General features: G+C 39.4%; 1 protein-coding gene across 4 annotated transcripts in view; it reads left to right on the forward strand.

Annotated features, from left to right (window-relative positions):
- OLA1 (Obg like ATPase 1) overlaps window positions 1-24,617 on the forward strand; it is a 130,313-nt gene that overhangs the window by 58,898 nt on the left and 46,798 nt on the right. For all 4 annotated transcript variants that reach the window (XM_064718090.1, XM_064718092.1, XM_064718093.1 and 1 more), the window contains one exon: window positions 22,143-22,318. In XM_064718090.1, the coding sequence (XP_064574160.1) occupies window positions 22,143-22,318 (176 nt within the window). The remainder of the gene's footprint in view (window positions 1-22,142; window positions 22,319-24,617) is intronic.

Genomic DNA, 24,617 nt, shown 5'->3' on the forward strand with positions numbered 1-24,617 from the left:
AAGTTGAAACCTTAAATTTGCTGAAATTTGATAAGTTAGTACAAAGCAAATTCAAATCTCAGCCATAAAATCACTGTGAAGTTACTTTTTTTTTTCTGTTTTAAACTTTGCCTTGATGAACAAATAACGTTCTTTGTTACAGAACATCTGTAATTATATGGAAGTGCATTAATTCTGAATTATACAAGCACTGCATAGAAATACTTCCACGAAACTAGGCTGAAATATTCAGCATTTTTGAGAAGAAAGAACTTTTTAGAAATCTTTGGTAAGGGAAAATACTACTTGTATTTAACTGCAGTTAGAATTTTTGATGCAGTTTGAATTCATAAATCAGTATCATATGCCACCAGTTTTCATGTCTGGTTGGAGTGAGTGGATGGGTGAGCTGGGCTGGCCGTGGGGGGGAGAAGGGCAGATGGAGCTGCACCAGAGCAGGGCTGTGTTCCTGTGGAATGCAGACAGGGTCTGACTGCCTCTCCTAGGAGGAAGGGATGTTGTAATACTATCAGCAATGTTGTATTGAAAACTGAAAACAAGTAACTGAAAGCACATTGTGAAGAAACAGATGATTTAAATGATTCGGAGAACATTTCTAATGTTAGTAATCAGCAAACCACAGAGAAATTTGCTTGTGATCAGAGTTCTGATTTTTCACCAGAATGGAAAGTCTAGTCAAGGGTAATCCATCTTTTGTTCACTTAACATGTTTTTTCTTAGCTATACTGCCTACCAATTTATTTAAAGATTTTATATGCATATGTACTGTTAAATAAATGTCAGAATGGAAACTTAACAGCTTTATAGCTTTTTGGAAGTTTCCTTCTTCTGCAGTAGCATGTCATAAAATTTTGAAAATTTTTATAGACATAAATTGTTTGAAAAATAAGCATTCAGTTAACATTGGCCAGCTGAAAAACAAAATACGTCCTTTTTTCATAGCATTGCAACAAACAGCTCTGCTTTCTCAGAACTTTTTTTTGAGGAAAGTCTCTTGTTGATTTGTTGTGTGTTTCTTCTAAACTTTTTGAAGTTTAAGCATATTTTCAAAAGATCTGAAATAAGGTTTTCCTGCCATATCAAAAGGAAATAGTAACACTTTCATTCTGTGTTACGTGGTATAGTTGAGTTTTTTATTGTAATCCCTGATCTAATTTAGGTTAGAACATTACATTATGTAAAAAGTACATACGGTATTCTGTATCAAGGTTGTTACAAAAAGAGGAAAATTAAACAATGAACTGTCTTTTTATAACAAACTCATTTGGAATCATAAGGTTACTCTAAAATAAGATGGAAATCTTGAGGAATCTTCTTTTGTGTCAGATTCTCCTCCTCGATCTAGCAGGGCTGTGAAGTCTGCTGGAACAGCTTTGGCCTCTGGCTTGCTGCAGTCAGCCCTGTCCGTGGGCAGGGGTGAGCAGGCTGAGAGTTGAGTGAAACTGCAGGAAGGGACGGAGGGGCTTGGCTTGCTGCTCTGGGGGCATCTACAGCAGTGCTGTACAGGCATGGGTGTAAATGCTGGAATATTGCATGTGCCTCTTGCATGTCCTTTGACATTTGGGGATTTTGGTCATCTTTTATGTATGCTGAAGAAGTTTAAGTATTGTGGCTCAACATCTTCTGAGAGTCTACTAGTTTTAGGGACCCTAAAATAATTCTGTCTTTTTTTATAATAATGGTAGCCTCTTCAGGATAGATGTGGTCCAAGACAAATGCTACATGATAGCTTTTGGGGAAAAATTGCAAGGAACCTTCCTACAGTAATTGGATGAAAGTTTTTTTTTATAGATTTAAGGGCATCTGATGGATGACAACTTGCTTCAGAGACTTCAAAAATTGCCAGAAGCATGATAGCCAGTATGATCCTTTTCTTTTGAAGAGTTTCTTTGAGTGTTTTGAGATGGAGAGAACCTTGATTCTGTCTTAAGAATGATTTTTAGGTTTATTTTATCAGGAAAATAAGACTAGAGTCAACCCAAACCTTGAACAAATGATGTTTTGTTCTGGAATTAGCTGTCAGCACTGTCTATTTCAGTGTTTTCTGAAAGTGTCTCGCTGCCGGTGAGTTTGATACTTTGTATCACAGCCTATTGAAGAAGTTGTGGCAGCAGTGATGTTGAAAAAGGCAGGGGTCAAGTGAAGGATAATAACATCAGTATTTATTTTTCTTTCTGGAATGTTTGAATTTAAAATACTTTTTTATCAGAAAGGAAATGTTTTAAGATACGTGTTTCCTCATGCTAAAAGACAGTTTGAGGTGGCGTGCTTGATAGAGGCTTTCTTTGCTGTGTGGTGCAAATATCCATACTGATATTCATGTGTAGAGAATTTTGAGAATTTGGGTGTACCTTTGTATAAGCACATCTGTTGGATTTCAAAATTTATAGAAACCCTGCAAGGTTTTGCATAGAATTGCCAGCTTATAGTGCCTAGGAAACAAAGGCAGTACTGCTGAGAAAGACAGTCTGCCCTCCCTTTGGTGTTGGCCATGTTTTTGCCTGTGCACTGCCCTGTGCGTGGATGTGAGCACAAAATTAGCTGTGGTTGTGTGCCAGGCTTTGTGGAGGGCCTGATGTCATTTACTACTGACCAGCTATGGCTTTGTAGCTGTAATCCTTGTGTTTGCCTATCTAGTCATCATGAAACTGTACAGAAAGGTAATACACCTGCATGTGCACTGTGTTTGGAAAGCTTAGAAAACATGGCAGGTGCCACAAAATAATTCCTGGCATTGAAAATTCTGTTAAGTGATAAAAATATGTCAGAACAGATGAGAATAAATGGAAACTGTTAAAAAATGGGGAAAAAAGAGTATATTTTCACACCAAAGTGTTCGTCTCCACAGAGACTGCTTGCTAAAGCTGATTGTGCACTCAGTTTTACCTCATAAGCATTTTCAGGTATTATTTTTAATACAGACAGATATAAAATATAAAATATGCTGTAAGAAGTACAAGGTGGGTTTAAAAATAGAGGTAATGTAGAGGTAAAATACTGTTACTGTTTGAGAGTGGGAATTTAATAGCAAAGCAGAAAATAACTATCTAGCAAAGTCTGCTGCTGTACTGGCCCTGCAAACCAGTGTGTTCAGAAGGGCACAGAGGCAGCCACCCCCCAAGTCCAGCCCAGGGTGCCTGTCATTGTCACAGCCTGAGAGAGCCTTTGCTGCTTGTCCCTGCTGTAGTTCAGGTGCTGTGGTGATGCCAAAATACTTCATTGGCCATGACAATAGTGAGACTGTGTTATTTCTTCAGCTCTGCAGGAATGAGGATAATGTAGAGGTTGGGCATGTTTATGGATGGTGAGCTGTCCTTTGGGATGTAGTGGTTTATGTGAATGGTCCTTGCCCTGCAAGAACCGTGTGGTGCAAGGGTAGTCCCTAAATGGCTTACCTAATCATGCAGAACCTGCACTGACACTTTTAATTCGTGAATTAAAACTAGTTTAACTTGAAATTCTCAAGTTGAAGTTTTCAGTGTTTTAAACAAAAAGGTTCATAACAAACTCTTCGTCATGCTACCATATTTTATATAATCTTTGTCTTTTTCTAGCATTAAGAAAAGTGTTTCTGTAATGTTAATTAGCTAGTAACTGCTGTTTTCAGTGTGCTTTAATTACTGTATGTTGCTTGATTATATGTTATGAAATAAACTTAAGGTTATTCTAGATTGTTAAACGGTGAGCTAGTATATAACTACTGTGCTTAGGATGAGGTTTTTCAGATATGGTGGTGGGAATATTGGGAAGAGGAAAAGCGGGAAGTGCAGCTCTCATTCTTAGAGGCATATGAAGACGGCTTTTAGAATTGCCTCCTAGACTTTGAAGTTAATATTTATGAGAAATATCTGGTAAAATACCATGAAAATACTTTAAAACGTATGCATAATCATGGAAAAAGATGTAACTCTAGGATGATTTGCCTGTGTCTTACTGATAGGTATCCTTTGCTGGCAGTCTAATTGTACAATTGTAAATGTACAATAGTAAATTGTCTAATTTACTATTACAAAAGAATTTTTTTAAATGCTCCTGTTCAAGTTACATTTAGCAATAGCTACACTGCAAAATAACATGTATCTATGTATGTAGTTCTGTCTATACATTTAGGTTCTGTTGCAGTGACAGTTGTACTTTTTAATTAGCAAGATGTTTAATTAACTTGGTGGTCATGGACAATTTTATTTTCAGTTTCAGCTGCACCAAATGCTGAATGTAGGGTTATACATGGTGGGTATATTATGTTTGGTAAACAGACAAAAAGAAGTAAGCTAAGCTTTATAGATGACTTAAAACATCTGATAACAAAGATATTTGATTGCCTTCCACATTGAAATAAAAAAAGTTGAAAAGTTTCTTGAGCAAAAATGATGAGTATTGTAAAACGTATCCTGTAACTGCTCTGTCTCTTTAAAAAGATATTTGCAGTAGTAACTGATCTAGCATTGAAAACCACTAAGAATTTTAATATTGTTCATATGTAATTGCTGTAATCTCTGGTCTTTGCAGGAGATGGTACTTAACATACTCAAGGTTTTTTCCCATGGTGTTTCTTTCTCAGATTGCTAGAATAAGATCTGTGTTTATTTCAGTCGATTGTACATAGAAATAAACAGTTTGCATTTTCAGTTGATGCATAACATTTTTATTTGCTTTACTCTATCTTAAATTCTAGCTTGATCCTTAGTTAAATTTTGTGGTTATGTTCAGATACTTCCCCTCAGATCTTCAAGTAGTACATGTAAGCAGCTGTGTAGCTCTGATCTCGGGCTGCTTTGCAAACAGGGAAAAATATATGAACATAAATCCTCTACTGTGCCAATTTATTCCCCCAAAGATTTTCTTCATCACTTCTTTTACAGTAATTTTTCAAAATTACTTCACCAGTATTTTAACTCTCAGTAAGCTACCACTCAACAAATCATATATTCAAGATCTTTTAGTTTTATGGGCTATTTTTATAAGTTCCTAATTTTTAAAGAGTTTTTCTTTGAAGTAGTGTAAGAGTGTGGCTCAGCAGTGCTGATACCTAGGAGAACAAGGTCAGTGAAGGGGGAGGGGGTTGTTCTTTTCTCTGTAGGCTAATAAAATGTGGCATTTTAAGTGCTGTGGAGAGGGTCTCAATTGTGGCCACTCTCTCAGTTAACTAACTACTTAGGGACTCTGAATATGCATTTTTTCATTCAAAGAAAGTAAAACAATTAAGTGTTCCTTCCTCTACAAATCTTACAAAATATAACATATATGTTAATTTCCCTTAATTCCCTCATTTCACTATTCTTCATGGATACTGGGGCCTGGGTGCAGGTGGGGGCCTTCTCTTGTTGCTTTTAAGTTTCATGCATTTTACTGCAGTTTTTAAATATCAGCATCTCACTGCCAAGTCACTAAATGGTGATTCTTTGAATTTTTTTAAAAGTAAACTTACTGCTCATTCTGTAAAATCTGTAAAAAAAAAAAGTGGCATTTTGGCATATGAGAAGTTTGAAGTCTTCTGGATTCTTTAGTTATCAGATAACAATATTAATAACACAGTGGTGTATGGCAGTGCATAGGTGAGATTTTAAAGCATTTGAATTCAGCTGATGTTTAAGGTTGATGAATATAAATGAATCAGCCTGGGGTTTTAGGTGAAAATATTTTCAAGTTTAAAGGTCTTGTGCCCCAATGGGATTATTTCAGTGGTTGACTGAAACATTCAGGAGAAAGGGAAACGTTTCTTTAATGGCAAACAGAGGGAATTGAGCTAGGAATTGGGAACAGAAAAAGGAAAAAAATCCCCAACTTTAAACATCCCTGTGATTATGATTATCATGAAACTGAGCTTTGCTTCAAGATTTTAGCCAATGCTGTGTTTTCACTATTTAATGGGTATTTATTTTCTGAGTAGTAAGTGATTTGTATTTCTTAGAAGATGCCTATAACGGACTGGGTCTATCAATAAGTAACTCATTTGCAGCATTATTGTACTCAATCATGAGAAGATTAATTGCAGTTTGCTTCTATCATTTTCCTTGACAGCTGTTGAAAAAAAATAATGTGGTAGATTTGGATTTATACTGACTTCCAAGGAGGAGATATTTGTTCAAAAGCAGTCAGGGAGTGCAAAGATCCATGCCAATATTCAGAATTCGTATTTCCCTTGAATGGAAGGTTGTGATAAAATGGTACATGGTGTGTTTTCATTGCCTGTTGAAAGACTTTCATGCAGTTAAAATAAGCATTTTGATGGTGGTTGAATTAAGAGTTTTTGTCAGTCTCTTCTCATCATGGATGATTAGACTAAAACGTCTGCTTGTCTTGACTTGAGATCACCACAGCTTCAGATAACATGCTTTGTGATTGAAGGTCGAAATATTTTGAATTCTAATAGGCTGCCAGATGAATTGCTTGAAATAGACTGTAAAATTTCAAGGCTTCCTTTTCCATCTGCTGTGAAAAGAACCATTGGGAATGGTTGAGCTTGATGATCATAGAATTACGGGATGGTGATTCTAAAACCCTCAAAGGGAAGTTGCTATGGAGATCTAGTTCCAAACTGTGAAATGATTCACCTCTGAAAGGCTTCAGGGTCTGAGAAGCTGAACACATCATTGTTCAGGTGGTCATTGGTTAGGAAATTGCTGGTGCCTGTGTAATCAGCACTCCTGTGGTAGTTAACGATCTAAAAAGGTTTGTTCTGAATGATGTGGGACAACAGCAATGTGCATAAGATGGCTTCTCTCAATCATAGTTTGCTCAGCCTGGTGCTTGTAAAAATACAGTGAGCTAAATGGCAGGGAGACGAGCTGCTTCATTGAGGAGGTCTTTTAAAAACAAAATTCTTTTCTGTGATGGATTTGACATCTAAAGTAAAAGAAGAACAACTGTTTCAGCTTAAAAAGCTGTGGTTAGATGTTGCAAAAATATCATATATTTATTTTGCGAGGAGCAGAGCAGCGGGGCTGCATATTTGTATTTGCTTTCAGGCTAAAGGAGTAATACTGGTGGAAATAAAGATTTCTACCCAGTCACACCTCAGGAACATAATGAAGTAGCCTTGATATATTCATATTACTCCTCTTCCATCCCTCCTCCCCAATATTAGGGCCTACAAGGCACTCTGCTCTGGCAGTCATAGAAAAAACACCCTGTATAGCCAGGATTCAGGTTAATCAAAGTCTGTGTTTTCTTTCTCAGTTTCTGATTTATTTGTGTGTTTTGAGGCTAGGAAAAGGGAATAACAGGCCAGTTTTTTGCATGCATGTATAAAACAATGCATTTTGTCAACTGCTGCCAAAATTTGCTGGCAGATTCTTAGATTGCTTGAAAACTCCAACATGCACACAAGTACTTAATGTACTTTTCCAAGGAAGCCAGAAGTCATTTGCACAGTACACAAGTAGTTAGTGACTATACCTGCCTACCTAATTCAACATAAAACATTTTCTTGACCATATGATGTTCAAAAAGTGTGAGTTACTATTCCTTGCATACTCAGTGTCAGCCTTTCACAATTTCTTAACACAATCTCTTAATGGTTCCTAGGAAAGAAGATGTCAGTGGCTACTAGATGGTGCCAGATAGTTACAGAACACACTGATATCTTCCACAGTATAGTTGCCATTTAAGTAAAACGTTGCTAGGAAAAAAGTGCATGTCTGAGGGCTAGGGATTACTTTACTAAAATAATGTACAAAATGAGTTCTTTACTTCCCATGTGATGGGCCAGCCAGTCTATAGCAAGCAATTTATTATTTTTTTGTTGGGATGTTTTTTTGATGATTGTGAAGGACGAGACTTAACATCCAAAATAAAATATTAGTATCAAGTTTTATGTGGTCAGCTTTTACATGAAGATTTGAACATTGAACAGGAAATGTTGCAAACCCTCTTTATCAAGTTTAGCATTGCAGATAAGATGCAAGTTATATATTACCTTGTGTTTTTAGTATTTCAGATTCTGTTCTGGAAAGATCATTTGAGATTTCTTGTAATTGCAAGCCTGTACTGTGATGTGAGGTCCTAAGAACTGTGACATCTCTTAATTTGTAGAGAAGTAAACATGTGAAAAATAGTGTGTGAAAAATAATAAGCTGTTAACCTAATGAGGCAGCTAAAGCTAATGATATATTTTAAAATTATTGTTATTAATTTTTATTACTAGAAGCCCATAGGCAGCACTCTTCTAAAATTGGAATTTATTTGCAAAGGATAAATCTGGATTAATAGTATTGCTTCTTTTGCATTAAATTTGTTTTACACTATGAATGTGGGTCATAATGTCCAGAGGGAAAGCTTTATGATGAGGCGTATTTTTGTAAGGTAAATTTACTGAGAGGCATATTGCTTTTCTTTTTAAAGCGATTTTATTCAACTTAGCTACACTGCACTTCATTACAAATTTATATAGGGCATATGCATACCTAATGGCACTGATAAAACAATATTTGCTGATCTAAATCTTTACAAACTCTCATTTTTGTTACACATCAGCTGGTTTTCCCTTAAATATGTTTACTCCTCCACACTTCCTTTTTGCAACAAAGTAGATCCTTAAAGGTGCAGCACTGAGATAATGGAAAAAAAGGTTCTTTGTTAACATGTGATGGACTGAGTTTTCAACTCCTTGTAAGTACTCTCCTTCCAAATACTATCTTGTTCTTCTGGTAAACAATGACTGCTCTGAAACATAGCTTTCTTTTCCCTCACCAGTCAAATTCTATAATCCATTTTTATAGCATTTTTGTAAGGCAGTGCAAGGACTTTTGACAGCTTTGTAGGGCTGTTGTTTTATCATAGCAAAATTTTAACTTTTAGAATATTTGAAATCTTCTTGGATAATGCATTTCTTGTAGCTGAAAACTTTACTGAGTTTTTTTCCCTTGGTATTTATAGATCTTAAGTTATTGCTTTAAATGCTTTTGAAGAGAAGTTGCTGTATTGAAACAATTTTGTACTCTTTGTTGTGGGTTTCAGGAGGGCTGTAGTTTTGCATTCTGTGCTGAACTGAACTGCTCATTCTCTTCGTTATTTTGCAAAGACCAACCTTACAGGTTGTGAAGAATGTGGAACAGGGAGCTGAGCTATCACTGCGCAGGAGTCAGAGTGGGCTCAGCAGAGTTTAGTGGCTTGGACTTTGTTGTTTTAGCATTAGGAGTTCAGAGTGTTTCAGTAGGAGTACAGTCATGGTAGCTGCTAAGTAGTGCTATTCCAGACCCAATGAAAACTTCAGAGCTCAAGTGGGTTTTTTATATTACTGCACCTTTGACATAATCAATCAGTGACTCAGATAAATAGTCCATGAATAATTAAGATGTTTCCTATGTATCTGGTCATTCCAGGCTAGGTAGAACTGCCCTGTGTGTTTCTGCTAATGGCTGCTAGTTGCTATTCATGATCTCTGCAGATATATTGTCTTAAAAACATAGTTACTGCTAGCAGTTATATTTTGTTATGGTGACCCTGAGAGATTGCAGATATGACTGGGAGCTTGAAACTGAGTATTCCTAAAGAGAAGACCAGGATGACTGGCCCTCAGAAAAAAAAGGGGCAAAATGCAGCACAGAGAAAGGGTGTTTCTGGAGGCAGTATGAATGCACAGTTCTACCTGGGCATATTTCTACTTTCCAAATGGCGTCTGCTTAGGAAACTATGATTTTGTACAGTGTAGATTCCATCAGATTGCAAATATATGAATTTCAGTCTACTTTTGAGTAGGAAAATCTGGATGTATGGTACACAGAGATGTTAGAAGTTATCCACTGGTGTTTGTGGCCAAACCTTCCTGCATGCTGTATGCTTCATGCAGGCAGTGCTGCAGCAGAGCACACACCAGGGAGGGGAGTACTGTGGAGAATCCCCCTTGCTCCTGTTTGCTTCTCTTTTTGTGACTTAAACTCACAAAGGGAGGTTTTCAGTCCTTAGAACAGAAAGTAACATAAAATCGAATGGGACTGAGCTCAGGGTGACAAGAGCACTTGTCTCTGAAGCAAGCATATGCATTCTTTTGGTGTTTAGGCTTTTGACCAGGCTAAGTTCCCAATTTGCCCCTTCTTCCTGTTAACACACTTGTGGTTTGTAAAAATCTGAACAAAGAGTTTTTCCTAGGCAATTTTAAACAATTTATGTGATGTGCTAGCCATCTCAAAATGTTTTACATCAAGTGCTGCCCTTCCCAAGGTGTCTTCTGATAGTGAATCTGTTTGAATTACTCAGGTAACACGTTGCAGGAAAGGAAATTAAGGAGTATATCCCAATTGTGTCCCAACTGTTTGGTGGGAAGTGCCGTGTTAGTATTTACAATATATAATCAAGGGCAGTCAGAGCAAGCCCTTGGCAAACAGGGACAAAGGGCTCAAAGATTTTTTACTTCAGCTGTCAAATAATATCCTTTACTCAGTATGACCAACTTGATAGAAAATCAAAGCAGGTAGAAGGTTTTGCCTGTGGAGGGATGACTACAGCCCAGTGGTGGCAGGATGAGAGCAGTGGCAAGTAAACACATTTTACATCTGAAATAAATCACTAATATCTGCCAGGCACACTCAAGAGTAGGAGCTCTGGAGCAGGATTTTATAGAGAAGCTCATTGGAGCAACTGTCTTGGTAACAACTTTTCTCTGATAAAACTGCCTCCATCAGGAACTGGATTGTGGTTTCTTCTGTCAACTCTCATGTCCTGAAGTGAATTGCTTTGCCTCAGTGTTTCCCGGGGAGATTTTAATTTTTATCTCTGACCTTGTGCAGTACTCGATTTACGAGTACTTTTATGCAAACGTAAATTCTTTGTATGCTTAAGAAGTTGATACTACAGCCATTTAGAGTCCTGTATTGCTTCTCCATGCTCTCATTGTGTGTCTGCTGGTGCAGAAATAGATGTGCCCTTTTTTGTCAAATGCTCCCAATAGATTTGGTGTTGAAAGGGCTGCCATTCAGCAGCTGGTTCAGACTTTTGGGGAGCGGTTTGCTCGCTCCTGACTGCTGTGGTATTAGGGCTCAGCAGGGTAAATGGAGCTGCTTGTCTTTTATATAGGTAAGTAATGAATTAAGTCCTAATACTACACCAGTCAAGAAAGCCCAAAGCAGCTGCTTTTACCATCCTGTGTCTGTACAGCCATATGGTACACATAAACTGCAGTGTTGTGTTCGAAGTCATTAATGCTGCGCCTAATATTCTGAACTGGTTTTTGTTGCTAAAAATCAGCTAAACTTGAGAATAAAAACAAGTGTTTTAAATGGAAATTAAAACCTTTTCTTGTATTTTTACGATGCAGGTAAGACAAAATAATTATTGCCAGAGTGACTGCTTGCATCTTAAATAAATTTATACACATTATTTTAAAAAAATCTAGTTAACTTTAAAATATGTAAGTTTTCTTGTCATTTAGGGTTCTGTGAAGCTGATCATCAAGAGGGTTGCAAATCATTGGCGGTTTCTATTTTCAGAGTTCCACATCCCAGAGTAATTTGCTTTAATTTCACCCAATTTAACCTATACTTCACACCATCACCATTCAGCTTTAATAGCTATGTTCTATGCATAAGAAAAGCAGATAAATGTCCACAATTAGACTGCAAGTGATTACAACTAGTTAGGGCTTTATGAAGACAAAACTTAAGGGGCTGTAGCACAAAACAAAGCCACAAAAGATGTCTAAAAAATTCTTTCTTCAGAAGTCAAGGTTTACTACAACGTTTTATTTAATGTTTTTTGTACTTGATTTTGCTTATGTTGAAGATGTAGGCAGGTGCATCTTCTTCAACTGAAAATTGCTCTGCTTAAAGAATATTAGGTTTGTGTTACAGGTGATTAATTTCACTTGAAATTAGCTTGTAAGGGAAAACATGCTAAACCTACTTTATTTTTGGTTCTTTGTTAACATGTGCTTTGTTTAAGAAGCTGTAAAAATGTTGATTCTGATGGTATTATTTTCTCCTAATAATAAATATGCATAGTAAAATGTACTATCATCAAAGTTTAGTACATTCTGTATTGTTAAATATACCTACACCTCAGTCAGAAATAGCAGTATCTTTTACAGTTTAAGTCTTTGGAATACTGATGATAGCGTGTCAAGCCAGTCTAAGTATAGATATTAATTATAATATTTTTTTTTTATACTTCTAGTCTTGTTTTTTTGTAGCTCAAAGAAATACCCTCCTTCTAGCTTCCCACTCAAGTTACTGTATTTTATTTGTTTGTTGTGTCCCCCATTCCCACAGTAAGTGGCCAGATAACATTATTGCTCGTTTGTGCAGGGCTTGTACCGGGGCTGTGTGTGTGTGTCGTGATGTGCCGGCCCGGCTGTGCCGAGCAGCTCCCTTTGATAGCACTCAGTGAATGTATGTGCAGGGGAAATGCAAGCACCAATTACTCTCTAGCTCTGCTTGGTGGTGCTGTTATTAAACATTCCCTTATAGTTTATTGACAAAAAGTGCTGGTCATTACCCTAAATACCAATGGGAGTTTCAGCTTGTGATGCAGTTCGGATTCTGATCAAATTGTAAATATGCCCCTTAATTGCAGCATAACATGTACCAATACGCTGCTTACCTTTAGTAAATGAATGCAAGATGCCAGAATGCCATTATGGGAAGCTTTAGTGTTAGCCAAATGTTTGGTTACATTTTACTTTAAGGGTAAGGATAATTAGAGAAATGAAGCGACTGGTATATAAAAGAGAAATTAATCTTGAAGATAATAATTAATTTCCATAATTGCAATTAGGAGCAGAATAAGATAAGTTTAGAAGTAGTATTTTGATTTAGATTTTAGCATCTCAGTGGCAGCTTGGAGCAGCTAGAAACAATAAGGTTTAGGCTATAGGCAGCTTCTTCGTTTTTATGTCGAACTAGTTTTATATGCTATATCATAAAACTTTCAGTCCAATCAGCAACTGCATTTAAATACTGCAAATTGTGGCAGCAAAACAATAATTCTGCTGATTAGCCCCTTTCCATTTCTTGTAAGTGAACTGTTTATGCTGTTGAGTACCTTTTGAAAAAAGAAAAAGCCAAAACAGCCTTGATTAGTCAAGGAGTAATTGGATGACTTGATTTTAGCAAGAGAATGAATTGGTTGATGATAGCCTGTAACTAAGTGTAGTGGTTCTGTTCAGATGAATACATAACATACAGTCATCAGATCTTGACAGGTATAACATAAGCAATGCAAAAATTTCTGGAGGCTGAGAGGTAAATTTTGTCAAAGGAATTTTGAAGCTGATTTTTGAAAGAAATGGGAAGAAATGTGCATGCCATTAGATGATACCATTTAAAAGTGACATTCGTTATGGCTGTCCCGTATACATATTTATGTGCTCTTAGTTTTGCTTGTCAAGAACAAATCTAGACTGGGTGTCCTGGCTGCCATGAAGACCTTACAAATTGACAGTTCCTGCACTTCCACAGGAAAAAAACAGAGTCAATTGCACATCTTCTCCATTCATTTTGTTTTCTGCATTTTAAGCCAATAATTTGAAAGAAATGTGCAGAACCAGCTATTGCTGCATTCTGTCTTTCATGTCACTTAAAAACATATTTTTGGCCCCCCACACTTGGACCCAGACAGCTCAGATAAAGTGCTCAGCTAAAGATAAACCCTTCCCCAAAACTGAGGAATATTTCAAGTTTGAGCCTAAGGGCAACGGTTGAGGGAGCTGGGTGTGGCAGTGATAAATTCCAAGCTCCTTGCTTCTAGTAATTTCAGCTTATATCACTATTTTGAGGCTATTAGCTGGCAAAAATGAATCCTGCTCCAGTATTATGCGTTACCATTTTCCTGTCTAAATACTTGTCTTGTTTTAATAGCAGTATTTGGATACTGCTAAAACATGAAGGGAATTTACCACAGCAGATGTGTACTTGCAGTGAGCCTGATGTTTTTAACTCTGTAATCTTTGCTCTTGTACACTAAAGGAAGTGACAGAGATTTTTAAAGGTAGAGTGCAAATCCATCAGGATGTTATGGGAGATTATTTGAGAAAAAGCTTATATATATATCTATAAAATACTTAAAATAAGAAACATGGTTTCTGTTCAACTTCCTTTAACAAACTTCTGGTAAAATTATAGTTTACCTCTGCTAGGATATGTGAGAGAGATGCCTGAGAACTAGTAATGATTTTTTAAAGTAATTAAATTACCAATTAGAGTTTCCCAGTTGACCTTCCTGTTACTGCTGTGTGATTAGCTTGGCTGTTGACAAACACATGGTTCCTTGGGGAGATTGTTGAGCAAGTCTATTTTATGTATGCATTTCTTTGCCCATGTGGCAGATTGGTTCCTTTTTCCTCTTACAGTAGTGTGCCATAGTTTCCTGCAGTAGAAAGAGGGCAGTTTTGGAGCACAGGCAGTATAACTCAAGGAAGAAGTCAAAAGGAAGGTGGTGTGGTTTGGGGTAATGTTTGAGAAATGCTGAGGCCCTTTATGTTTTAAAAGCAAATGCATTGGTGAAGATGTGGGAAGTACCATGGGTTTTCATTTTATTCATTGGAGAAGGTCATTATGTCCATAGGTCATACTGTCTTGAGAACACAGTGGTGTGACTAGTTTTGGAGATGTTAATTGTAAATATGCTTTTTAATTAGTATTATTTTAAAATAAATAAAGTCGTTAGATCAATTTGTTGTTTGTTGAACTTCCAAAATATCATAACAGCTTTTAAAATATGAATTTTAGCACAACTTTGAAAAAATTAATTTCTTAATGAAACCTTGAGATGCTAGACCACAGAGCTCAGCAGCCTGTATCCTGCAGGTGTGCCTGTACTACAGAGGATATTTTGTGAACAAGCTGCTAACCTTGTAAGCCTCCCTCCTACTTACAGAAATTGAGGCCTCATTATGTCAGTAAGAAGACAGACATGGTTTGTTTGAGGTTCACAAAATTTAAACACACCTCATCATCAGTGTGGGCTTTACTTCTGACACGTGGCCATGTTTGCAGTCTGTGCTGTTTTACAGCCATCCCATTCTAGTCCTTTGCTTCCTCATCTGGATGCTCTGTTAGTATAATTTTGGGGAACCTTTGCTCCCTCATTTTTCTACCAAGCTCTCCCAAGCTGTATTCGGCTTGAGATCAAAATAAGACTACCAAATGTCTGTTTTGCCTTGTCCCTATTATTTTTCTCATAGATTTTGTTGTAATGAGAGAGCAGTATCAGATAAGCTAATCTGAGGATTTCTTTGTTGATGTTTGTTTTTAATTTTTCTTCTTCAGTGTCCATAAACGAACTGATTTTCAGTTTTTTTGCCTGATACTGAAGACAGTCTTACCTGTTCCTTCAGAAAAACAAAATTCTCATTTGTTTGCTGTCATCGTGTATCTCTAGACCCACCTTTCATTTTCCCTACTTCTTCCAATTCAGCAGTTTTTAGTTTCATCAGGCTGTTTTTCTACACAGTGCACCATACCAGCTACTAGTCTGGTGCTACTCAGCGTTCCTAGCCCGTGTCCACCTTGTGCATCATGTTCATGGTACAGCTATTGCATTATCTTTAACTGGACAGTGATGGGATTCTTAGTACTCCATTTGTTGTACTTTAAAATAAAGCCTTTGGGTTTTCTGTTTTGCTGCTGTGTGTGCTGCAGGGAAGGTGGGGCTATCATAACATCTTCCCCAACAAAAGAGAGGTCAAGGCCTTGCTTGACAGAGGTATTTCACGCAAAGGCAGAACGACAAAGTAATAAATAGCAATATGCTGTTAACAGTCTATTACCGGTAAGGTTTGTAGTTTGAGATTATGTTTCTTATTTTCATCATTGAAACTTGTAAATAATATGCACATTTTCTTGTTTATCTTATTTATAAACTCAGCTTTGCAACTCCATTTTTTCCTACTACTTTGCGTTTTAATATAGGCAGTTTTTAAAATCAGGTACTGAGTACAACATTTTTCTGGTAGTTTAACTGCTAGTTTCTCACATCTGTACTTTTTCCAAGAGATCTTCTCTCTTGCTCAAAGCCTAATTCCTAAGGTTACCACCAGTTCTGGCTTGCTATGTCTGCATGCAGCTCTGCAGACTGGAATTGAATTCCCTACAGTGCTCAGTGTGATTTGTAGCAGACCATCACTGCAGAACAGGCTGGAGGCTGGCATAATAGATCGTTCAGGATACATCCCACATGGATATTGAGACAAAGTTAAAAACTAAGGCTCTTCCATCCTAGTGGTGTCACTCTGCCTTTTCCTTCCCTTCTTCTTGAGTCTCCCTCATCCCTTAAGACCAAAATAAACAGTTTATTTTAGTTTTTATTTTTATGTTCTAAATGGAAGATCTTCATGGTCATGCAGCTTTTCCCTGACTTTAACAGTGTGGGGAGTTTTGTTGCTTTTTAAACCCATGGACACTAGATGCAGAGGGATGTCAGAAGATGTTATTTACATGGTCATGGAGGCTTTTTTTCTTGATATAAGGAAGAAAGTTAGTCTTTTAGTGAATGAATGCAACGTATCAGTTGAGAAGGCTGAGGCAAGTAGATGTTTTGTTGGTCTATGTGGTGACATCTTCCTACTTCTACCCTTTTTATTCAATATTTTCCTTGTAAAATAGAACAGAGCAGTTAAGCTGTTCTCTAATATTTGCTCATCTGAACAGCCTACATCTCATTCTGTCAGGTGTGCAAGTAAGGATTTATGGAAGACAAGGGCTGTGGTATGTTGCCTTCTGATACAAGGCAGGCGGCCTGGTTTCAGGAAACAGCACGGCGGCCCATTTCTCCAGGGCCGCTCGGGCCTAAGAAACACGCAGACACTAATATGGTGGAGGATCAAAGGCCTTTATTCTCTCTTCCCGTGGGGTTTTATAGTCTAAGGGGCTTCTACGTCAGGTGGGGGTCTGTCTTTACCATCTATGGTTAGTAGGGATGGAAAGTTACCTGGGCAAGTGGAAAGTTACCGGAATCCAGTTTGGTGGGCTACATTCCTATGTTAATTTTCTTATCTAAGGGGGCAGGGGCCCTGTCTTCCCGTAACATCACGAGATCTTCCGAACGCCAGGCCCTATCTGCTACATCTCCCCCCCCCTTTTTCACAAATGAATGAGGTAGTCATACACTGAAATGAGGTATAAGGTTGCAGTTCAATAGGGAAAAGGGGGTTTGGTACATCTGAATAAGTTTTCGCCAGTCAAGTTTAGGACTTGTGGCTGGCAGTGTTCCCTGGTTGGATTCGCCGCCCGATGAACAGGATGTTGGCTCGTTCCAGGCGGGCCTGAACGAATGAGACCAGCTTGTTCAGCAGGCATGGTCCGAAGGTAACCGCTAGAAGTAGCAATGCTAATGGACCTATTAGGGTAGAAATCAGAGTGGTTAGCCATGGTGATTGATTGAACTAGGACTCAAACTAGCTTTGTTGAGCTTCTCTGTCTTTCTGCTTCTGAGCTAGTCTGTTTCAGAGTTCTGTCATGGAGTCTCTCACGACTCTTGTGTGGTCTGCATAGAAGCAGCACTCTTCTCTCAAGGTGGCACACAGGTTTCTTTGCTGCATGAACAGGAGGTCTAGACATTGCCTGTTCTGCAAGACTACTTCTGAGAGAGAGGAGACTGACTTCTCCAGGAAGGAGATGGATTTCTCGATTCTTTGCAGGTTCTCATCGATGGTCATTTGCAGCTGGGACAGTCTTTGGTGCTGTGTCGCTAGGGCTGAGACACCTGTTGCCGTTCCTGCTGCTCCTAAACCGAGCAACATCGCAATAGTTACACCTGTTATTATTTCTCTTTTGTGGAACTGGCTGGGTTCCTCAAAAAGGTGGTACACTTCTTCGTCTGAGTGGTACAGGACTTTAGGAACAATCAGAACTTGGACACAAAAGTCGTTAGAGTCATCAAATTTGGCAAAAGACACACAGGGACTCACTCCAGATCGCTGGCAAACTTACATCTCAGGTGCGGATGGGACTACCCACTTATTGTTTTTCCTGTTAGGCTTGACAACTTTGGTGCAGACGTTGCTTTTCTGCTTAGCTAGGGTTTCATTGCCAAAGCATCTGCTCTGGCCTGTGACTTGACTCAGGGTGATTCCTTTGCGAGGGGTTTCCCATCTGCACTGGTGAGGGGCATCGGCTGTGGAGTAACTGAAGGGGGTGTTTAACGCAATTCTTTCATAAAAGGGAGGTTTGACATCGTAGCAAAGCCAGCAGGATTCGGTTAGGTTAGGGTTGGATTCATTCAGGGATATAAAGGTAGCTTCTAACATACGAAGGATTGGGTCTGAGTCCGATCTGGCTGCGCGGTCTGTCTGAAAGACTTCCGCATGGCCGGTTGGGACTTTGCTAACTCTAGTGGGTAGGGTTTTAGGGTAGGTTGCGTTTTTCTCTTTCGGCACGCTTTTAATCACTTTGTTTGGTCCGACCGCTCTGCCATTGCACCGTAAGCGGGGATGCAAAATTGACCGCTCCCTGTGAGGGCACAGGGCACGAGGGTCTCCTGCCCCCCTGGGGGTCGCCGTGGCTGGGCCGCTGCATCGGGGTGTCTTCCCGCAGCTCCTACAGATCCCTCTCGGGCGTGCCCGGAGCGAGGATGCTGCTAGGGAAAGCTGTGCCGGCTGGGGACAGCTCGCTGAGTTGCTGCTTTTCTCTAGAAGCTTGGGCTAACGCGGTCGTCTCGCCACCCTTGTTTAAATAGAATCTGCTCTGCTTCATCAAAAAGCATGCGGCTTATTTGCGTAATATCAAAAGTGAACAGATCATTATTGTTAGAAAGGTCGTTCACAAACGTGGGTACTACAGCTGAATTGACTCCTCCTTCTGAAATCGCTTTGGCTTCTCTTAGGTTAACTGGGGTATATGCCCCCCGTTGGTTTCTCTGCGCTCCGGCAACTCCCACCGGGAAAGCGTTCATGGGGGCTGCCGGCGCTCGGTCCCTACAAGCTGTCTTTGTTTTTCTCCAATCGGTGAGTTTGTGTTGCGACCGTTTCCCGATATTGTTTAAAGCTTTATTCGGTTTAGCTCGAAACCGTATTAATTCTGCTCTCTTGGTTTCCGAATCCCAGCCGGGCTCGGTCAGCTCTCCCGAGCTGTCTGAGCAGCTGTTATTTGACTCTGAGGCGGAAGCTGAATGCGCTCCGTGCCGTTTTGTGCGGCTCCGACCCCACTCTTCTCTTCGGGGGTAGTGCCGTTCCTTCTCCCTGCGCTCCCCCCGCCTCCTGCTGGAGGAGGTCCTTGCCCTATAAGGACCTAATTTGAATAGAGCGCTCTGATTGGTCCCACGCTCCACCGCGGGGGCCGCCCCTTCTCCCCCTCGCCCGTGCATGCGTTGTCAAGCAGACTGACTGCATCTCCGCCCCCCGCTTCTTCTCTTCTGCCCTTGCCATGCGGTTTGGCGCTATCTTCAAACCCATACAGCGGCGGCGAGTCCCCGCCGGTCCCGGCGGGGTTCGACAATCTGGCCGTACTCTGCGCCCCCTCTGCTTGTCCCCGGCAGAAGAACTGTGCGTGCCGCTCTGCCTGCCGCGCTGGGCTGGCGGCCGGCGGGGAAGGGACGCATAGAGAAACCGCGGATTTTTCGGAAGGTTCCGCGGGGGGGCTGGGACCCGGCGGGCTCCACGAGAGGGTCGGGGGGTCCCGTGGGGGCTCCGGGGGGTCCCCTGGGGGCTCTGGGGGGTCTGGGCTCAGGCTCGGGAAGGGGTGGAACGCTCCCAGCCCCGGCATATTCCCGCATTCAATCTGATCGCTCTCAGACACTGTGTGCATCGCGGCCCCCGCCCCCCGCTTTACTGCAAGAAATAAACGTATATGCGCGACTTTCTACGTCTTCTGTTCTTCTAATGCCTTGCGTAGGGCCTCTTCTCCTTTCCCCCACGCTTTGAGGCTTTTACCACTGCCTGAGGACTTAGTATCCTCTGCTAAGGCGGCAGTGCGCTTCTCTTGCACTTCCGAATATAATATATTTACTGGACGTTCGATCGTCTCGAGCTCTAGGAGCCTTGCAATAGCAAGATTAGAATTCTTGAGCTCACACTTAATTTTACATTCTAACTCAAACTGTGCATGCATATCTGATACGACTTTTGCATAGGATTCCATGTTCTTTGCTGGTCCAGGGACGTCTCCCCCGCTGCAGTCGGGACTTGCCGCTGCAGCTGCTGCTTCCCGTCCAGGCAAATCCCCGTTCCCCGGGCGCTGATCGGCTTCCCGGGTTTCGGCACCAGAATGTTGCCTTCTGATACAAGGCAGGCGGCCTGGTTTCAGGAAACAGCACGGCGGCCCATTTCCCCAGGGCCGCTCGGGCCTAAGAAACACGCAGACACTAATATGGTGGAGGATCAAAGGCCTTTATTCTCTCTTCCCGTGGGGTTTTATAGTCTAAGGGGCTTCTACGTCAGGTGGGGGTCTGTCTTTACCATCTATGGTTAGTAGGGATGGAAAGTTACCTGGGCAAGTGGAAAGTTACCGGAATCCAGTTTGGTGGGCTACATTCCTATGTTAATTTTCTTATCTAAGGGGGCAGGGGCCCTGTCTTCCCGTAACATCACGAGATCTTCCGAACGCCAGGCCCTATCTGCTACATCGGTATCTCTTCCTTGATTGCCTGGCACTGGTATAGATTAGTGTGGAGTGTTTCCGTTTAACAGAGCAGCCTGTTCTCCCATCATGGCCAGCATCAGGATCTGTTGCTGAGGTAATTCTGCTTGTACCCAGGGAGTTCACTGATCAGCTTTGGAGAGTAACAGTTCATGAGAGAGGAGGGAACTTCTGGTAACCACTATTTGAAAGGCTGTTCGTAAGTTTATGTAAAAATGGTTTTGATATTTGACTGTGAACAACCTTTTAAACCTGTCTTCCATGTGCATTGGTGTAAGGCTTTGTTGCTATAATCTTGGTTTTCAGTAAGTTAAAACAAAAGATGAAGTTTAAGGTGTTAATGATGACAAAGAAACCCCCACAATTCATTCTATATATCAGTTAAGGAATTGTTTGTTGTTTACCCTTTTTGTTATGTTTTTCAGTACAAGAAATGGCTTGAATTTTTTTCCTGTGTAAGAAATAAGTTTTAACTTTGGTAATGTTCAAGTAGCATTCTTTTCATGGTTGATTTCTCATGCATATCTTTAATGTTACAGGTTAGGCATGCAAGTACTCTGAAAATTGATCCAGGAAGAATTAATAAACTTTTTATCTGTTAATATTTTTATTTTTAAAGTATGTATTGCTTTTTTTGGGGGGAGTAGGATTTTTTTTAAGTGATGCTGCTTATCTGATAATTTCAATCCTAGTTGAATTATGTTGCCAGATTGTCATCAGAAGGGCATGAAGTCAGCACACATGCGTCAGTAATATCTGGTTGTTTTAACCTTATGTTTCCAGTTGGCAATTTGAAATTATGGCTTCAACTGCACTTTAAATATGTGATAATAGCATGTGTTTCTAATAAGGGCCAGCACCATTTTGTTCAGATACTGTGAATGGTTGTCACTCATATATGACAAATGCACCTTCATCTGCTTCTTTGATGGCCCCCTAAAAACCATACCCTCAAATCAGGCCGATGAAATTAGCTGCTGTGTAAATTGTGTGTCTGAGTGGTTCATTATCTAATCACCGTCAGAACCACAGTGATAAAGTAGATTGAAACAGGGACGAGGTCTGCCAGATGATTTCAGGCCTTTTTTTCTAAGCCCTGTTTCCCTTGGAAACACTAAGAGTCTTTCAGAACTTCACAATTCTTTGTCTAGAACTTCTTCATTTCTTAATGCATTTCTTGGGCAGCCAGTGAGGTCTGCCGAGGTGATTTGAAAGGTTTTCTCTCCATCATTCTTGTAATCATTACTGTGTGTATTAAAATGTTCCACAATGTTCAGTTTAGCTATTGTGTTTGCGACTTCTGGGTTAGATACTGTAAAACACACCAGCTATTTTCAGGAAACTGCTCCAGCCAGTTCCTTTCTAGGAGAATCTCTTAAATGCTCTAAGTCCTGTTCTGAAATGGCAAAGTGCTATGCTTTGGATATACAGAGAGGGAGCTTTGGATCCTGGAGTGGATGTGTAAATTAACATACTAAACCAGTATGATATAAAACATTGCACAGGACACTTGTACATGGGTGGGACAACCATGTGGCTTTTCAATTTCAAACTTTCTTGACTCATTATAGTATGTTCTAAATATATATTTCTTGTCTTTTTAGCTTAATAGGTAATTTAAATGTTGTTTTGTTTTAGGAGCATTTGAAGATGATGATATTACTCATGTTGAAGGCAGTGTAGATCCTGTTCGTGACATCGAAATTATACATGAAGAACTTAGACTGAAGGATGAGGAGCTGATCCTGCAGAGCATAGATAAGCTTGAAAAAGTAGCTGTAAGAGGAGGAGACAAGAAATTAAAACCTGAATATGTAAGTACATGACCTATGAAAGTAAATCATTAAGTCTTGTCAGCATTGAATTGAAATATATTGTTGGGTTTTCTTATTGATCCCACGTGTGTAATACAAAACTCTACTACTATTTTTATATGTATTTTAAAGTAATTATTATGAGTTGAAAAAAATACTAGAATGACTGGCTGTGCTGTCAGTGTAAGATTTCATAGATGTAGCTAGTTGTAACTTTTGAAATTCAGCTGTTATTTTCTTGCTGATACAGCTTTGTATGTGAATTGCCAATCCTTTGTCAAATTTACATCAATGTCTAAGTTGTAATTCAGAGTTACTTCGGACTTATTCCTGCTGTTAAGTTCTAGCATTATGTTGATATTAGTATTCCTGTAGCCAGCAAGTGAATGTATTTTTTTTTGTGATTGCACTTTGTGTCTTTTAGTGCATTTAAATAGAGATTGCTAGTTGAAATTAATTTTAGAATGTTGTTGTAGAAATCTGCTTAAATGAGCTCAGTTATCACGGGGTAGTAGTGATGTTTCTTTGTAAATTAGTAATGTATAATAATTATCAACTTCCAAGTATATTTTTTGCAAATTGTTTTACTCCTACTTGTCTTTTGACTCCCCTATACTTTGCCAATAGTCGTTCATTTTTCTTTGTCATTAATATTCTATAAGTATTTCAGGTGATATATAAAATGCATTTTCTAATTATTACAACAGTTTATCAGTGTGGAAATAAATTATTTATGTCTAGCAAGTAATATTAAGAAGATAGTGTTTTCTCAGATGGATTTTTTGATACCAAGTGTTACAGAGTTTGCAAGGGTTGCAGGGTGAAGAGAGAGGTGAGGATGTTGACCTCGTGTTCAGAAGGCTTGATTTATTATTTTATGATATATATTACATTATGACTATACCAAAAGGAATAGAGAGAAAAGTTCTCAGAAGGCTAGCTAAGCTAAGAATCGAAAAGGAATGAATACAAGGGTCTGTGTCTCAGCAGAGAGCAAGAACAGCTCTGCTGTGAGTGGTCAGTAAATCCAAACATCCACCCGAGACCAGTCACGGATCCACCTGTGGAATTCCACAGCAGCAGATAACCATTGTTTACATTTTGTTGCTGAGGCCACAGCTTCTCAGAAGGGGGAAAAATCCTAAAGAAAGGATTTTTATGAAAAGATGTCGGTGACAACCAAGTAAGAACATTGTTATATTAGTGCTGCCAGGTTAATTTATCAATATTGAAGTGCAGTGAAATTTGTTGACCCTGCCTAGTGTCTGGAAACAGACAGGAGCTGAAAATGAACACCTCCCTCCAAAATATTCTGCTCCATGATGCAGTGTTATAAGCACTTCCGTGGTAGCTTCTGTTGGTGAAGAACTAGTCTTCATCTGGCATGAAAACTGTTTTATTTCTTGATTTGTCTAGGCCAGAAAAAATAGCCATTGTTGGAAGATTTAAAGGCTTTATGTAAGCCCAGAGAGAGAGAACCTTCATTTAAGAACCTTCATTTCAGGTCTTATCTGTCATGTCAACCCAGCCCTGAGTACATGTGGGCAGCGATTTTTATCTTTCACAAAAGGTTTTGCATGCTTAGTCGAACAGTGCAGTTTATGCCTGCAGTTTCAAATAGCGTCCACACAGTATTTCACCTTTTAATTCATGTTAAAGAAAGGGGCAAGCAAAAATCCTGTCCGTAGCGAATTCAAAGTTCATCCTAAAGCTACATTTCACATTGGTATGACAGGATGAAAATGAGGAGTGCTGTGATGCTGTTCTGCCCAGCCTCGAGCTCTTCTCACTCACTTTGTTGTGTGGCTGTCTTTGGAAACAGCTTTGCTCAGCTCCTTGTGATGGAACATTCCTATCTAGTTTTTGAGTGAACTTCTGTGGATGCTTTGAGGATTTTATATCACAATGTATGTTCTTCATGTGTGAAGGAAGAAGTTGACACTTTTGTGATTACAAAGAATCATAGCTGAAGTGTGTTTTAAATAGAATTTGTAATAGTGATCAGGTAACTTGATGGGTGGTAGGTACGGTTATGATAGGAGTTGTTCTTAGCCATTTTTTAACTACAGGAAGTTGGTATGTCTTTGAAAACAGAAAATATCAGATTATCCTCAATTTAAGGGAGACAGTAAATAAAAAACTTCAAATCTAGAAATGCAATTTAGATTAAAGAAAAATTTCAGATCTTTATTATTAATCTTTTTTTACCCAGCTTCAGTTTCTCCTCCATTTCATTGCCTCTTCCTTCAGTCTCCTTACTATTACTTCATCTGTTGTTCACCTGTCAAAATGACTTTGT

Source organism: Zonotrichia leucophrys, chromosome 7 (genome assembly GCF_028769735.1).
Source record: "Zonotrichia leucophrys gambelii isolate GWCS_2022_RI chromosome 7, RI_Zleu_2.0, whole genome shotgun sequence".
In the NCBI taxonomy this organism is placed as follows: domain Eukaryota; kingdom Metazoa; phylum Chordata; class Aves; order Passeriformes; family Passerellidae; genus Zonotrichia; species Zonotrichia leucophrys.